We start from the raw sequence: 17,852 nt of genomic DNA, 5'->3' as shown, positions 1-17,852 counted from the left end.
ATATGCGTACATCTTGCGGTTGGGTTTTTAGTTTATTTTTACTGCTGCTTAAACAATTTTCGCTTAAATTGTTTGTGCCAAATGGGATTTGGGCTTACCACAAGAGGCTTGGTTAAAGGATAACAATCATTTTGGCTATTGTCGTGCCAGCGGCACATATCGTAGGAGCATATCTCTGGGGACAATTGACGGAATGTTGTCATCTGTTTGTCAATTTTTATGTTTGCTTTGGGAGCCCTTGTTAGACTTAAGTGACATCTTTCCCTGTTATCTAGCTGCTGCAGCTGGATCTGCTTGATTTGTGTTTATTTTTAATGCAAGGACACACTCAATGGATCATCGATTGTTGCATAAACAACAGAAACATGTTACATTTAGGGTAAAGTCTAAACTCAAGCTGGTTAAGGAAGTGTAAGCTAAACAGAAGGAAAGTTATGACAGTAGTCTCCTGGTAGAACTCTCATTTTAGGACACTCAAACGCTGCTTAAAGCTTTACCTATCGCTTGTCCAGTTGTGAGTCTTCCCAGAGCGGAAACCACTCTTTTACCTATATGATAATCACGCCCCGACAACGTTTTTTAAGGCAAAGAGGCAAGACTTGGTGCACAGATAGCTCTTTCGGCATACCACAAACGATTATCTGCATCGGTGCACACTCAACGAATTGAATCTCAGCAGCGCAGCATCCATTCCATCCTCTCCTCTCGGCTGCCCAGTCTCTCTGTCCAGACAATGGCAGCGGTTAAAGTACAAAGCATCGCACTTTATTAACTACTTGAGATTAAGGCTGATAAAGAGATAATCTCAGTCGGTCGGCCCTCAGAACTCCAAGTGCAGGCCGTTCCCTACTCCTACAACTACTGGGCAGAGGCAGACACAGAGAGGGAGAAGAGAGAGAACTGATTTCGGTAGCTGTGCCGGTGTAATAAGCATAACAATATCGTTGTCCGCCCAATTGACAAGCCAGAGCAAGCAGTGCCCATGTCCCTGCCCCTTGAGTGTGTTATCTGGAGCGATGTTGGCTTGTAAAATGGATCACAGGTAAGAGAGGGAGGATCGCGCAGCGGAGGTGAGATCAATGGCAGCAGCAGCAACAGACATGGAACAGGCTTATCGCTCGCAGCGCATCATATCCCAGAGATCCACACACGTCACTGCACTTTCACCAGACATCTCGTCATCCAGTCAGTCAGCGACAGCCCCTGCCCCTGCCCCTTGCCTAGCTAGGCGCAGCTGCCCTTTGATCAGTGTAGCGTAATTTTAAGCCAAATTGGTTGGGCCTTTTGGTGTTTGCCGTTGCCGTTGCCGTTCCCGATGCCAAGGCCAAGACACAGGGTATCCAGCGGAGTGCCAATGTCAGGGCTCGTCCTTTGGCGTTGGCCTGCCGCACTTCTTCAATGGCTTAGTGTGAAGTTGTAACATCTCCGTGGCCCTAAAGGGAGGCAGCCACTGAGGCTGTGTGTTTTCTGCTCTTTTGAGGCGTGGAGCTACTGCTGTGTAATGGGATTTATACGCAGCATGTACTTCCCTTTGTCTCCCTTTTCTTTAGCCATAATTTGACATTGTTTTTCTATGCGCAGTAGCTGCAGGATGGAAGGTAATTGAAATTCTAAAGGTGGATTATCCAACGCTCCAACCGAGAGCAGGGGAACTCCAGGCATTGCCCCCAGTTCGGTGTCCAAATGAGGCATGACAACGCCTCAAGTGTTTATGCAAATGCATTTTAACACCTTTGGACACAAATATTTTACCAACTACCGACAATCATATTGATAACTTTCATAAATAAACCACAATCCGCAGTCGCAGTCGCTGCTTGGGTATCCATTTCCACAGTTGCATCTTTCAGCTCCAACTCTGCCTCTGTGTCTGTGTGTCTCTGTGTGTCTGTGTGGCTACCGCATAACAGTTGCTGCTGCAACGTGAGGCGTAAATTAATTCTATTGAAGCTGCTGCTAGTTCCATGAAAACAAGTCACCGCCCGTAGCCCCGTGTCCAGCCACTGCAGCTAGGCAAACACTGGCACCGCAGTGCAGCTGGAGCTGGAGCTGGAGCTGCTGGGCTGCGGGTTGGGGTTTGGCCCAACAAAGTGTTGAATCCGTTGCTCCCGCTGCTGCTGTTTGCTTGTTTGCAACTTGGACGTCGTCGTGGCTCATTATGCGATCGCGTTAACCTGTGAAATTTATTGTTTGCCCAGCAATAATACAACAGCTTGGGCTACGGGCCCTTCAATGTAGCAGCTAGACAGTTGCCAGTTTGCCGGAGAGTAGCCTCTAATCCCTGACTATTGACAAAAACTCAATACCAGTAGTTGGCATTTATGAATTATGGAAAACTACGGGCAGTTCGAGGAGCAGCAGCAGTTACAGCTTCAGAGTTCCATCTGTAACGCTTCTCTCTTCGTTCGAACAAATGTTTTATTAATGAAACGATGCCTCGACAGTGTGGCCGGCGCTCGTTGGGGGCAGACAAGTCGCATTCAGTCTCTAAGCGAGACAAATTACCACATTTCAACACATACTCAAAAAAAAACACACACTGGCGCTGAGCACGCCCTGCCCCCCCAGTGTTCCAGCTGTACTCATGGATGGACTGCCCCCCACTCATGCTTCTCTCTCTCTACGAGCCAAGTGGCCCTTTTGGCGCCCATTGCAATTGTGTGGCCCTTGTGGTCATTAATAAAAACGTTGGGCAGAAGAAAAAACCAAATAAAAACCAACAAATGGACGGGCGGTCCGCTTGGACAGCTTGGAGCTTGGAGCTGCACTTTTTGGTGGGTCCAATACGCCAGTTCAGCCTCTACTTTGGGTCAAATAAGCCAAGTCAGAGACGTGAGCATGAATCAACCTGTCAAAAGTCTCGTTAACGCCAACAGCAGAGAGAGAGAGAGAGAGAGAGGATATGCAGCTCGGTTCGGGTCGGGTCGGGTGGGGTGGGGTCGGGTTGGCTCGGCCATAACGAAGCTGCTGTGAGCTGTAGGGAGAACCAAAGCCTATCAAAACTTTCCTCAGATCAAGCTTACACTCTTTAAAACCTTCCTGTAGCTCATCTAATGACTTCCTTTGCTCCATCCTCTGGTTAGACCACCAGCAAGCCACTCCATCGAGTCTTCAATGGCACATTCGGAGCACAGCAGTTGCTCCACAACTCAAACAACACACGCAAAGATCACGCAGAAGATGTGCAGCATGGAACCCCGAGGGGCAGCCAAACAAGCTCCAACAACGAGGCAACATCGCGGGGCAAGGGGAAATTTCATTAAATGCCACATTTGGGCAGCCCAAAAACTGGCGCCAGGCCACAGCAGCAGCAGCAGCAGCAGCATCCACATCCACATCAGGGTCTGTCGTACAATCGGTTGGCAGCTAGGGGGAGCGCGGAGGGACACGAACAAATAAGCAACAATTTCTTCTACATGTTGTGAGCAAATTTGGCTGGAATGCTGCAGCGCTGGAGCGGGGGGTTGGCGGGGCAAATGAAGTGCGCCGGTGTGCTGCTAAACGATCTTGCCACCGCCCGTCCACACCATGCCACACACACAAGCGGCACCCACTGGAGGCACGCACGAACTCCGAACTTGGGGCAGAACCAGCTTGTTAGCTCGAAATTGGTGGCACAGGGAGCGGGATGGAGAGGGTACAGCGGTGGGTACGAACCGGACGGCACTCCGACCTGGCCTGGCCTGGCCTGGCCCTTCACTCGTCGACGGGCAGCCGACTGGCGCTAACCTTGTCTGGCTCTCGGTTTGGCTCTCGTTTGGGTCTCAGAGGCCCCACCGAATTCAGAGGTGCAAATACGTTCAGGCCAGTCTCCAATTTGTGCTGGAAAGTGATCATTCATGAGGGCAGTGCCGAGCCACACAGCCACACAGCTACAGTCAGCGTCATTGCTGTTATGCTTCCCCATGATGACTTTTGGGTTTCTCGGGCTGTGGCTGTGGCTGTGTCTGCCTCTGGTCGTTGTCCGTCGTCGTCGCCATCGTCGAAAAGTAAATGAAATATTTGTCTGGTCCAAAAGTTATCATTTTATTAAAAAGCGGAGGCAATCAACGCATTCACATATTAAAACCGATTCTCGGCTCAACTTGTGGGATCTCGTGAAACAAAGGCCACAACACACACATTCAGTTTTTATAGGTCGTGCCTGTCCACGATGGCAGAGAGAGGCCTGAGTCACATGCCTGGATCGGGAGACAGGGGCGTGGCTGACTTGGAAGACGTCGCGCCAGTCGTCGCCAGTGCCAGTCCCAGTCCCAGTCCCAGTCCCTGTACCAGCCACTGACCAACTGTGTTGTGCATGTCTCCTCGATTATAATTGAAGGGTTTCTTTCTTTCCGTACTCTCGAATGAATCTCTGCCCCTTGCGTGGAGGGAGGCGTGGAGTGGGTGTTACTGGTAGATTTTCATCTGGTTGGGCTACAAATGGATTTGTCTAGTTAGAGCGGCTGACTAATGTGCTGCCATCAACAGGCAGTGGAGTTGTGTTCGCTTGCACTCACATTTCGTGGGTGTTTGGCTGGTCATGTAAATTGACAAAATACAGAAGGAGACGCTGGCTCGAGTTAGCTGCGACATTTGAGAGCTGCAGAGACCTGTTCCTGTCAGCACTCATAACTCAATCAGCCATCAAGCATCATAAAGAACTCTTCTGTCTCTTATCTAGCCAGAGGCCTACGCACAGTCCAGCTCTCAGTTCCATTTTGGGTTAATAAACTCCCAATATAAATGTTGAAATTAATTAATGTTTATTATCACAGACAAGTCAAAGACTAAGGACCCACCACACTGCTCGCTGGCTGACTGGCTCGCTGGCTGTATAATCCAGAGAGTTGGAAACATTGAAATCCAATTAAATGCTGACCATTAAAGAGCCAGCATGATGTTTGCCTCAAATTCATTTTTAATTGCTTATTTCATGAAAAGAAGAGAAGGTTCCCAGCTAGTTGGAGTTCGAGGTGCTATTATCATATTAACGCTTCCAACGCCAAGACATTCAAATCGAGGCAACCTTCTAATGGTTCGGAGCCCACGCTCGGGAGAGAGACACAGCCCAGGCGAGTGCAGTGCATCGTTAAGAGCTGAAGCTGAAAGAGAGTCCCAGAATCTGAATCACAGAATTTTTGATTGATGTCCTTGGCCGTCAAACGCTCGCCTAAACGGCTGCAATAAAAAATTTACCACATTGAGCCCCAGCGGGCGGTAACCTGGCGCCAGTGATATATTTCACCCTTTTTCACCAGCGATCCCATGGCAGAGATCCAGCGATCCAACGATCCAGCAGCGGGGAACAGAACAGCGTGGGTCGCCCGTGGTCAGCCTGAGAATATCTTCGAGTGGACTGGACGGAGGCGACATTCGCCGGACAGGCCAAAGCACACACAAAAAGGTGGAAATGTTAAAATTTAATTATGGGTTCGGATTCGGGTTCGAGTTTGGAGTTGCAGTTGGAGCCCATCCATCCATCCATACATATATCACTGCAATAAAACACACGACTCGCGGGACTCGCCAGAGTGTAGAAAAGTCAACAGAAATTTGTTTTTAATTTACAATTTAATATGCGTTATAAAAAATTGGACTCAATGACGAGACATAAATATTTATGAAGGCTCTCGCTCTGGAGCCAGTAGAGGGTATCCCTCTGTCTCTCTGTTTTTCACTGAATGGGGGCCAGGGAGTATGCGCTACAGATTTATGGCTGCTTGGCTAAGGATATCAGGTGTGAGAAGTCTGAAAATGATCTGGCAAAGAGATAAGTAATTATAGAACCTTAAATCGGGCATCGTAGGGCTGGACTATCAGTTGGGATCTTACTTTGTGCGACACAAAAGGCAACTTCCCTTATGGACAAGCTCCCTTTGTTTGCCAATATGCTCCACTTGAGTTGCCCTAACATTTTGCGCACACATTCCTGCAGAATTTGTCAAAGGCTACTTGTGACTCGATTTCAAATATGCCACACACACATCACGCTGCTGGACTGCATAAATTGCCAAACTTGGCTGGAGCTGGCCACCTCTGCTGTCCAGTCCAGCCCGGCCCGGACTGTCCGACTGTTTTGACATTTAGAGGCGTTGTTGTCGACGTCTTAGGAGTCCGCGAATGAGACTCAAACCGAGTCGGAGACCCAAGCACGGCGACTGCAGCTCATTATTTATTATGAATTCTATAAATATTAATGGATTTTTAAATGCAATTATAACAACTAATTAATAATGTGCATTTTTAATTGTGCCACTGCAGGACGGAGCCCAGGCCAAAGCGCAGTCAGTGGAAGCTCAAAGAGACTGCAGACAGACGGACAGACAGACGGACGGACAGACGGACAGTCCGTCAGAGTCAGTCATTTAGGAGCTGGCCAAAAGCATTTGACGTATTGGCTGACGTATTTATTGCTTGTTTTCTCGCTTCAACTTCGACTTTGGCTCTCGCTTTGGCTCTGTCTTTGGCAGTTTCTTGTTTCCTTCTACTTGGGGTGCTGTTATGAAATGCCTGCTCCTCCGTTTCGCGATCCGCGAATCATTGGGCACAAAAAAAAACGAGGTGCGCGAAAAAATTAAACGAGAATGTCTGACAGAATTTATTTTAATTAGTGCGAGTGAGTTGTGAGCGGCATACGAGATGCGACAGACAGGCTGAGGCTGCAGGCTGCAGGCTGTAGCAAGGGGAGAAACGGTTCAGATCGCTTCGGATTGGCAATCAACTGGCAAATGGCCACAGGCAATCATAGATCAAAATACAGAATCAAAATACAAAATACAAAAAACTAAACGCTGATCACAGGCACCAAATGCCGACAAAGTTGCTAAATTTTCGCAAAGCCTGCAGGCAGGCAGGCAAAAGATCAATTGCCGATCGATCGATCGCGCTGATCGCTGATCGTATCGATTACACCGTTCGACTTCTGTGCGCCTGCCTGGAGGGATCAGGTCAATTGCCCATGGGTATGGTATGTGTGCCACACCTCCCCCCTGGTAATCGATATGGCAAAACTATGGGAATAGATACCTCCGATACCTCCGGCTGGAAATGCATCTTAAGTAGCCATTTAATGTTCCCAGATGCCGAAACGCTGATAAGGCGGCGACGGCGGCGGCGGCGTCTCTCCTCCTAGATGATCGCGACGGCGATGACGATCGGTAGCCCAGAGACACAGCTTAGGCTGTCCAAAGCACTTGCGGGCGCCATAATGCACACAGGGACAGGGACAGGGATGGGATGGGATGGGATGGGGGAGGGAGACAGCTCCATAACGTGAGAAATATACATAAATATTATGCAGAGAAAGGTAAGAGGAAGATCAATCGATCGATCGCCCAAAACATCTTAACAAATTATGAGGAGGCGCCCTCTTGGGCTCTTGGGCTCGGGTTTGGGCTCTTGGGTCCGTCGCTAAGTATCTCAACTAGTAGCCGCTAGGCAGCCACGGCCAGTGATCATCTCAACGACAGGCCATCGATCATTTCACAAATGCTGAAAAACAACCCAAAAAGAAAACTAAAACTTAGATTCGGACAGGCCCATGCTGGCGTGGGGTAGAAAGCGTGTTGGAAAATTAAATCATCGTTGTGGTCGGAGTTTGAGTTCGAGTCGGAGTCTGGGACTGGATTCACCTCCGTTTTCTTGCCTTAATGATGCACAACGCACCTTCGCAGTCGCTGCTTAGTATCTACCAAAAAGAGAGACAGAGAGACAGCGAGAACAGAACAGAAAAGATCTCTATCAGCGAGTTAACTCGTTTAGCATTTAGTTGCCGGCGCCTTGGCCACAACCTGCGAGGCTGTGAGCCAACTTTATCGTGTAGTTTGCATCTTTATGCCCATTCCGTTTCTCAGGATTGGAACTGGCACTGGCAACTGGCAACTGGGTTTGAGATTGGGTTTTTGGATTTGGATTGTGCTGCTGCCACGCCTCTTATTAGCCCAGCAGACAGTGTCGTTTATATCATTTATATTACATTTTATGATGGTTTCTCCCTTTGTCTTGGTATAAATTATGTGTAACTTGTAGTTTTGGCATCTCCCAAGGGGCAGGTGACAGACTCCCCCCTCTCCCTCTCTCTCTCTCTCTGGCTGGGTGCGTGTGTTGGTTAATTAGGGGTCATCCATGATTTATTGATGCGAGTCCAACCTGTCCCATTGATTATGGGCATTAATAAGCTGATGGTCTTTTAATATATGAATATGACTGCTCAATTTGATCTGCGGGTTGCATGTTAATTAGCCCAGTCCGGGCCTGTCCCCTTGGGGGCCACAGTGTGTGTGGGTTGACATGGAGCTTCCGTCCACAGTCTCCTCCCCCAAGAGCACAGAACAGTAGCCTGGGGGTAAGGTAATCTGCTCTGGTCCAATCTTATCAAACCCAAACATATGTCGTTGTCAACCTTTGCCATGGTGGACGGCTGTGTTCGGCTTGTCCGGCTACCGTTCAGCATCTGCAGATTCGAGGCGGCAGATAGCAGCCTCACAAAGCAGAACCCCGAAAACCCCTCCTCGGATGTCCTTAGCCCAGCAGAGTGCACAGCTCGGAGTTGTCTGGCGCCAACGGGCTACTTGAGAGAGTTCTTCGAGAGCAGCAGCCACTTGTCGCTTGTCTCCTGCTCTTGGTCTTTATTGCCCCGAGAACTCGGCGCGGAAGGCGCGACAAAGGACAATAGAAAATTATTACTTCAATTGGCGACACAAGAACTCAGACTGGAACAGCACGACGGGCCAGTGGCTGTGGCAGGTACACTGCCAAACATCTTAAGCAACGAGACGCGCCCGCCTACGGAACACTTCACACCAAGCCAAGACATACCGCAAAACGGGCTGAGACTGAGACTGAGTCTGAGTCTGGGATGTGCGCCGATCCTCAGATGGGAGAGCAGAGCAGCCCGTGGTCACTTTGTGGGCTGTGCCGATGTCGCGTCAACTGTGTCCCTGTCTGCGTGCCGATTAGGGTTACACTTTGATTTGGACCATAGTCCTGTGGCCTTCTGTGACGCAATTACACCTGAGTTATCAGAGGCCTCCGCCCTTTGTCGGCCTCTGCGCAGGCGTGAAGCGTTTCAATTTCCGAAATCTTTTGTTGCTCGCATCAAAAGCCAAAGTCTGCTCCGTTATTTGTACAAACATATTTTTTATGATGCTCTGGCGCCCGACGCAGCGACAACCTCCTCCCAGCGACGATCACCGGAGATATGCCGTCTCGTCGCGCACCGGCCAGATCGTCACGAAGGGCACGAAGGGCGTGCCGAATGACAGCGAAATGCAAATTTAATGGGCAGCATTCGCTGGAAACTTTCTTTCTAGTCGATTGAAGGTGCAGTCGAGCCTGAAATTATATGTTTGCTGGGATGAGATTCGAAAGATTTGCTGTGGTCTGCTGGCTGCACTTGAGACCACAAATTTAGCTCAAGATCAATGTCGCTGGGGGTTGAAGGAGTGTTCCTTGCATAGGGAATCTTTTATAAGTAATTCCTGTATCAATTTTAATACATGTGTGGCTTATAAGTAGAAGAATATACCCTCTACTGGCACTATTTTCAATATATTTATATAGAATTTGCTTTCTGCAGATGTGAAAAAAGTAAAAGAAATAAAACAAATGATTGATTGCACAATTGCGAGGGTGTTGCACCACATCCAAAGCGATCCCTGGAAATACATTACCATCCAAGCAACATTAGTAGTCCGTCCAGTCGAACTTTCTATGGATAATTTATAGTTTTTACACGACCGGCAGCCATTTTCCACTGTTGACAGGCACTAATCAAATGGCTAATTGTCGAGTTCCACAGACCCGAGCCGAAATGTATTAATTCTGCTTTTGTTTTCTGGCTGGGTCATGGCCATGGGCTGGCAAATCAATAGTAAGAGCTGGATCGGGGAACCTGGGCATATCGGAATTCCAAAACGGGCAATTAACAAAGTCAACAAAATTTATGTTTCACCTGTCGGCACAAAAGTACATAAATACACACACAAAAAATGCCCAGACAATGTCGGAGATAGTCGGAGTAAGGGAGAGGGAGGAAGACCATGGCTAATTACACGGGGGAAGGGCAAAGGCAAAGGCGGCAAAGGAGGAGCAGCAGCAGACAACGCATGTGCCCAGAAGGCCAGACCCAAGACCCAAGACCCAAAACCCAAACCAAGACCCGGGTGCCTGGCAGCGGAAGGAGACGGCTGCAATGGAAACAGCAATGGACATTTTCCGACAGCGCCAAAGCGAAGAAACAAAGAAAAACGAGGAAAAAGAAAGAAAAAACAGCAGCAGCTGGGACAGAAGACAGCGCTGCTGCAGACAGGCGCGCTGTGGAAAATCTCACTTCTGAATTACAAGCTACGCCACATCCACACATCCACATCCAACATCCACATCCACATCCACGTCCATGTCCAGTCCCCTCTGACGACTGACAGTGATCGAGTGAGCGAAATGGAGAGAGAGAGAAGCAGGGCGCAGGCAGGGCAGCCAGAGCGAGATGGAGGCGATGCAGTGGTGCAGAAAAACACTGCGGCTGATGAAAATCAACAGGGCTAAGCGTTAACTTCGCCACTCCACGCAGCACGGCACGGCACGGCACAGCACGGCCCGTACGCTGCTCCCCCACCAACAAAATGGCGCTCTGGAACCGATCTCTGCGAGAAAGAGTCAGCTATAGTGCCGAGACGTAGGCGTCGGTCTGCGCCAGCCAATCGTCGGCGCTCTGCGCGGGAACCCGTTTGGCAGGTCCGTCCGGGCAGACAAAACGGGCTGCGACGCGCCCTGAGCTAAGCATCGCCGCTGAGCCACTCCAGATCAGTTCGTTGCGAAACGTCGTGCGTGAAGGAACACCACAAACCAAAGAGCGGAAGAAAGAGAGTGTCAAGTGTGTGAAAACAGAACCAGAAACGAAAGAGATTTAACAAGTGATTGAAGTTGTTATTTTGTGAAGTTATTCGAAATGATTTCCATGCAAGAGTTGATGGAGGTGCGAATGCAGCAGCAGCTGGCCCACGAGATCTATCGCCAGCAGATAATGCAGCGCATACCAGGTAGGTGCAAGTGAAGATTGATTAAATGCCGACGGGAAATGATCTTCAAGTGATCTTCCTTTAGTTATGAGCACATCAAACGTTGAATTTTTAATTAAATATCGCAGATTTATGTTTGATTTCCCTTTCCTGCCCATTTATGGCTCTTGTCTAGCTAACGAACTAACCAAACAACTTCCACTTCTACCTCAACTTCTTTGCAGATCCCTTTCCATCGATGCTGCCTTTCAACATGCCCCAGCCACAAATGATGCTGCCCAGCCGCCCCACCCTGCCCGGCGTGGATGCCAAGCTGGAGAACAACGATCTGTGGCAGCAGTTTCATAAAATCGGCACCGAAATGATCATCACAAAGAGCGGCAGGTATGTTTCCTCTCCTATTCCCAAGAACTTTGTGCACAGCACACACATTATCCTATGCAAATAGAGGGCAGGGCGATCGCTGATCGAGAGCTCGAGTTTTCCACAAACTTGTAAAGTCAAGTGCGGCCAAGCCTATGTAAATATTTGCTGGAAACCCAGTCCATGGCCATTGCCAGTCCCAGTCCCAGTCCCAGTCTACGTCCCTGTCCCTGGCCTAATGTGGCGCCTGGCCATAATTCAGAACGCAGCAGGAGCTCGGCTCGGCGCGCATACAGTGACAACAAGTGCAGCAGCAGCAGCAGAGCGGCAGCAGCAGCGGCAGCAGCAGCAGCCGAAGAAGACGCCGCTCTGGCGCCGGTTCGCTCATAAAAATCTTTCTTCTTTCGGCGTTGACAATCGGGTTTTGGGAACTCTGATCTACCTGCGCTTTTCACACTTTGCCCACAAAGGTTCAGCACTGTCCCCTCTGCCCAGCACGCTGTTCCCTCCATCATCTTGGGAGTATTTCTCTGATATGGCATTTGGACTACCGACTACCGAAGCGAGAGAAAATTTACATAATTATGAGCCGCCGTTGCCGGATCGGGGCATGGGCATGGGCATGGGCATGGATCGTGGCTCTATCCAGTCACTTTCTCGGCTCATTAGATATGCATTGAGTGGCACATTCAGCGCTTTGGGAAGCCGTTAAGTCGACTTCAGATTGCGTCTAATTGCTTGGCGCCATGCCCAGCTCCCGTCTATGGTCTGCCCCGACTCTCTCCATAGCCTCTCTATAGCCAAAGATTATCCAATGCATTTGGGCGAACAATTAATCATTTGTCAGTGGCATTGTTTTGGGCAGGGAGCAGGGAGCAGGGAGCAGGGAGCAGGGATCTGTTTGCGTTCCGTTTTAAATCGATACGCTGCGGAGACTCCCCGCTGCCCCGTTCTGATTCCATAATTACACACTTGTTAGGCAGGGCCACAGCCACAAATCAAAAAGAAAAAGAAAAACAAGTAACATGGAACATAGTAGATCCCTTCGGAGACGCCTCCTTTTGCCATGGGTCCCCTGATTTATATGCAATTCGTGGCAATCCACTTAATCAACTTCTATTCTTCATTGCAGACGCATGTTCCCCTCGATGCGGGTCTCGTTGAGCGGACTCGAGGAGGAGGCCAACTACTGCGTACTCCTCGAGATGGTGCCCATTGGCGACTGCCGCTACAAGTTCTCCGGCTCGCAGTGGGTCCCGGCTGGAGGAGCCGAGCCCCAGAGCCCGCAGCGCATGTATCTGCATCCGGACAGCCCGGCCACCGGTGCCCACTGGCAATCCCAGGCGCTGCTCTTCAACAAGGTGAAGCTGACCAACAACACGCTGGACAGCAGCGGACATGTAAGTGTGGAACACAACGCTCTCCCTCATGCAATTGTGTGTCTAATCTGTGATCTCTCTCTCTCTCTCTCTCTACTTCAGATTGTTTTGGCCAGCATGCATAAGTACCAGCCACGCCTTCACATCATTCGCAGCAGTGAGCTCACCCAACTCCCCTGGGCACCGCAGCAGGCGTTCGTCTTCCCGGAGACGGAGTTCGTAGCCGTCACAGCCTATCAGGTGGGTAAACAGACCAAGACCAACACCAAGACCAAGTTCATTGAAGATTGACGAGACAAAGACACAGCGGGAGTCCGCCGTCTAATTGCCACATTTGAAAAGTGTCGCCTCGGCAGCCACTTGAGATTGTCTCTCTCCTTCATTGAAGACTCAGGACTCCGTCTCGAACTTTTCAAGTGTTTCACTCACTGACGCCAGCTAGCTCGAATTTCCGGAATGTTTACTTACTTTTTCCCTTTCTGTTCCCCTTGCAGAACGATCGCATTACCAAGCTGAAGATCGACAATAATCCATTTGCCAAGGGCTTTCGCGAGTCCGGCCAGTCGCGCTGCAAGCGCAAGCTCAACAGCAGCTCCAACTCCAGCCCGGAATCGGAGGACGAGGGCTCCAGCGTGAGCAGCTGCGATTCGCCGCACTCGAAGCGCCAGCGCCTGGACTGTGAGCAGGACTCGCAGGGCAGCCTCTCGCCAGTGCCCTACTATCCAGCCGGGGCTGCTCTTAGTCCCAGCCTCTCGCCCTACCATCATCGCCATCCGCTGAGCTATGCCGCTCCGCACTTTGCGGCTGCCTATTTCGGTGGAGTTCCTCAGGCTCCACACATGCCGCTGTGCTATGTGCCTGCTCCAGCTCCCGTGGAGCCATCTCCGGCAAGCTCCTCCAGCACACCCAACACCTCGCCACGCACAACGACCTCCACCAAGCGGAACAGCTTCAGCATCTCAGCCATTTTGGCCTACTAAAGAGTGGGAAGCAAAGATCCTTGGGCTTGGAGCATTTGTTGTGATCTGTGGGCGCAGTGTGCACATAATATATATAGAATATAAAGACTATAATGTAAGAAATCTGAGCTGCAATCAAGCTACAATTTGTTAATTAGTTTTAAGTGTATTTGGACAGAATAAATAAAAGAAGGAAATCAAAACGAAAAACTTAATGCAAAACCATAGACACACGGGGGACACGGGCAACCTTCAGCATTTCCGTTTTTACAGGTTTTGGCTTATCGCCGACGCCGAGCTCTGAGCCTAAGACAAATTAATGTTCTCCATTATGGTGACCAGTCAGTCTGTTAGTCTGTTAGTCAGTTAGTCAGTCGATTCTCGATAGAGTCCAGCACGGGCACGAGGTATCTGAGAAATATCCAACTCCGGTAGTAGTTGAAACAATTCTCCAAAGATAAGGCATCCATTATGAGCAGCGATTTGACGGCTTTCGGGCTGTTTGGTCTTTGCCGACCCACAGTCCAGCCAGAAGAGGAGACAACAACGACAACGACAACGATGACGCAGAAGTGGCTTCAGCTCTGCTCGGCTCAACTCACTCTCTGGTGGCGGCTGCCGTCTTGTGAAATTTTCGTTTTATCGCACCTTTTATGGCCATTTGGCCATTGCCGAAGTGGGAGCTGGCTCTGGCTCTGTATTTGATACTGGATACTGGATGCTGGAGGCTGAGGCCTCTGGCTCTGACTCTGACTCTGTCTCTGCCTCTGGTGTGGTCATTTCTTGTGTGCATTATCGTGTCAAATGCGACAAATCTGTCTGTGGGCCGGCGGCGGCTGCCTTTTAGCTTGCATAATTGAGCTGATAACTCACCGACCAACGGCCACCGGTCTCTCCCGGTCCCATGTGTGCGGTCCACTTCTGAGCGTTTCCCAAACTAAACGGTGGCGCCAAACATTTCGTGTTTAATATTTTTAATTAAGTTTTTAGAGTGCAGCAAAGGCGACAGCAGAAGCTGCATTTCTAGCTAGAAGTTCCCCACCGAACAGCGGCTGCTTCAAAGGTATCTTCGGGCGGATCTCTGCGTCTCCCATTCATAGAAAACTTTGCATAGATTATGCATAATCAATCCCCCAGCGCGAAATAATTCACTGGCCACACGAAACCGAATCCGACTACCCACTCCCCAGAGCAGCTTTTGACTAATTTGAAGTTGGTTTTGTTTTAGTGTTTTTTTCTACTCTTCTCTTTTTCTCCCTCTGTCCCCCCCTTCGATTTGAATTTGAATTTCAAATGCTGAAACAATTAAATTATGGGATTTGCACGTTTTCACCAAAAACAAAAGGCGGGCAAAGGTAAAGACACATAAAATGTTGGCGGCTGTGCTTCAGAAGTGTTTTTTAAATGTTGATTTGAGTTTCGATTCGTTGTTGTTTCTCCTTCTGCTATTCAAAAAACGGTGGCAAAAAGCGTCAAAATTCGGAGATTATGAGATAAAAATGCTAATAATCGTATTCTTCACCGCTCACGTATTGCATTTCTAATTTGCGCTTGTTTTAATATAGTTAATGCATTTTTATGTATGGCTTGGTTTTGATCCACTCTCCAGATCCGGTTTTGGCGGGCCAAAGCTGTTGATAATGATAATGAGGATAACGATGCTTTATTGGGAAGGTGTTGCCGTTGGAATCTCAGTTTTATTTGTGCCACATGCGTGAGTTTGTGTGCCGCTTTGTTGTTTGTTGTTGCCGTTGTTATTTTTTATTACTAATTATAATATATTTGATTTGATATTTAAGCTTTAAGCTATTAAAATGTTGGCGCATTCTGCTTTACGAGGCAACAGTCGGTAAGATTTGATTCAATTGGGCAAACGAAAACAGGTCCCGACTGGGAGAAGCTAAAAATATTTTAGTACGAGTATTTTTATAAGTTGAATTTAAATTTAAATTTGAACTTCTGTGGTCGCGCTTACTCAGGTGCGTTCTTACGTTATCCAACACTTGTTCCGTAGCTACAGAGTTTTGCTATAGAGCGCGCTAATGAAGAAGTTGCAGTTCCAGAAACTTCCGACAGAGCCTAACAGAGCAGCGACAGTGGTTCCAGACAATTCCAATAGAGCGCGTGAAAGGTTGGCAGCATAGCAAGTGAGCGGCGATGTTCACAAGCACGGACACGAACCTTGTTCTCTAAACAAATCCATTAAAACAAAGTCATTAAAGCAAGCCAATCTGACGGACAATGAATTCATCAATCTTATAAAATTAAAGTTTCAGATCTAAGAGTCATAGCTTTTTAGTAAAATTAACGAGAATATCAAAATCGAGGAAAGTGACTTACGAGTCGGTATATTTACGGTATATTTTAAAAATGAGACGGTATATTTTTGTTGGTCACGCGGTATATTGTCTCGATAACTCCGCGGTCACACTGCTGCCAAACCGAAGTGCCGTAATTTCCCCGACCTTTTAGACACACGAGAGGATTTCCCTGACCGTTTAGACACACGAGAGGATTTCCCTGACCATCATATGAATACAACGAGAAGGTACGTGTGAGACGTTTCTTACGCGTCACAACTTTTATACCCGGTACTCAGTAAATATATCTGTAACTACAGAAGTCTGGATGCAAAACTTGGTTGCCCTATCTCTTATAGTCTCTGAATACTAGGCGCTCCTAAGGACGGACAAACGGAGGGAAAGACAGACATGGCTAGATCGACTCGGATATTGATACTGATACTTTATGGGGTCGGAAACGGCTGCTCCTTAAAATATGTCAAATGTGACATCATGGTGCCGGCATTAAACTCAGCACTCTAAAATTATTTCATTTCAAAATTACAGTTAACTTTTGAACCATGCTACGACTAGGAGCCGTTCGTCGTGGGACATCTTTGTTTCTTTGTCGGCAGGCGAGCAAGGAAGGAAAGCCCGTCGACTCTGGAGCACTGGTGCAGCTGGAGGAGGGTTACAAGAAACTGGCAGCCTCCGACTCCAAGTCGCTGCTAAAGAAGCACCTGAAAAAGGACATATTCGACAAGCTAAAGAAGAAGACGACGCCATCCTTCAACTCTTCGCTGCTGGACTGCATTCAATCGGGGCTGTGCAATCACGACTCAGGGGTTGGAATCTACTCGCCCGACGCAGAGGCGTACAAAACTTTTTCGGACATCTTCGATCCCATTATCGAGGACTATCACAAGGGCTTCAAGAAAACGGACAAGCACCCCGAGTCCTGCTTCGGCAAGGGCAAGGATTTCCCCAATCTTGACCCGAACAATAAGTACATCGTGTCCACGCGTGTTCGGTGCGGACGTTCCGTGAAGAACTTCCCCTTCAATCCCTGCCTGAGCGAGTACGAGTATGCGGAGCTGGAGTGCATGATATCCGGTGCCTTGAACACGATGAGCGGCGCGTATAAAGGTGGCTACCTGCCGCTCTGCGGCATGGAGAAGTCCGTGCAACAGAAGCTCATCGACGAACACTTTCTGTTTAAGGAGGGCGACCGGTTCCTGGAGACGGCAGGTGCCTCGCGCTTCTGGCCTGCCGGACGCGGCATTTACTTCAACGAGGCGCGAAATTTCCTGGTGTGGGTTAACGAAGAAGATCACATCCGCATCATCTCCATGGAAAAGGGCGGGGACCTCGGCAAGGTGTACGATCGCATGCTCGGCGGTTTGGAGGCACTGGGGAAGTATCTAGAATTCAGCCGCGACGAGCGTTTGGGCTTTCTGACCTTTTGCCCCACCAATCTGGGCACAACGATTCGCGCTTCCGTGCACATCAAGCTGCCCAATCTGACGGCCAATCCGGAGGAGCTGCAGAAGCTGGCCACCAAATACAATCTGCAGGTGCGCGGCACCAGCGGCGAGCACAGCGAGGCCAAGGGCGGCGTCCACGACATCTCCAACAAGCGGCGGATGGGCCTGACCGAGTACGAGGCCGTGAAGGAGATGCACGATGGCATAAGCGCTCTGATCGGAGCCGAAAACAAGGCGTGCAAAAAGTAGCAGCCTGAATTTGGAACTCTCATTAAGTACCACAATTAAATGCATTTCAAATGCTTAAAATACTTACACTTTTGCTTCTACACTACACTTCATGGTTGGGTTTTTATTTTTTTTTATTATTTTTTTAATAATTTTA

At 49.0% G+C, this 17,852-nt stretch overlaps 2 protein-coding genes across 2 annotated transcripts; both read left to right on the top strand.

The window, feature by feature from the left end:
* The first annotated feature begins 10,144 nt into the window (after positions 1 to 10,144).
* LOC117894831 (T-box transcription factor TBX6) lies at positions 10,145 to 13,893 on the top strand. The gene is made up of 5 exons (XM_034802078.1): positions 10,145 to 11,021; positions 11,225 to 11,384; positions 12,496 to 12,763; positions 12,845 to 12,982; positions 13,237 to 13,893. The coding sequence occupies exons 1-5, from the start codon at positions 10,931 to 10,933 to the stop codon at positions 13,720 to 13,722; spliced, it is 1,143 nt and encodes a 380-aa protein (XP_034657969.1). The 5' UTR covers positions 10,145 to 10,930; the 3' UTR covers positions 13,723 to 13,893.
* Positions 13,894 to 16,550: 2,657 nt separating this feature from the next.
* On the top strand, positions 16,551 to 17,756 carry LOC117895366 (arginine kinase-like). Its single transcript, XM_034802953.1, has one exon. It carries the CDS (start codon positions 16,565 to 16,567, stop codon positions 17,714 to 17,716), a length of 1,152 nt encoding a protein of 383 aa, XP_034658844.1. The 5' UTR covers positions 16,551 to 16,564; the 3' UTR covers positions 17,717 to 17,756.
* The last annotated feature ends 96 nt before the right edge of the window (positions 17,757 to 17,852 follow it).

Source organism: Drosophila subobscura, chromosome J (assembly GCF_008121235.1).
Source record: "Drosophila subobscura isolate 14011-0131.10 chromosome J, UCBerk_Dsub_1.0, whole genome shotgun sequence".
Classification (NCBI taxonomy): domain Eukaryota; kingdom Metazoa; phylum Arthropoda; class Insecta; order Diptera; family Drosophilidae; genus Drosophila; species Drosophila subobscura.
The sequence above is the reverse complement of the archived record's forward strand: the minus strand, read 5'-3'. Positions and strand labels throughout refer to the sequence as shown.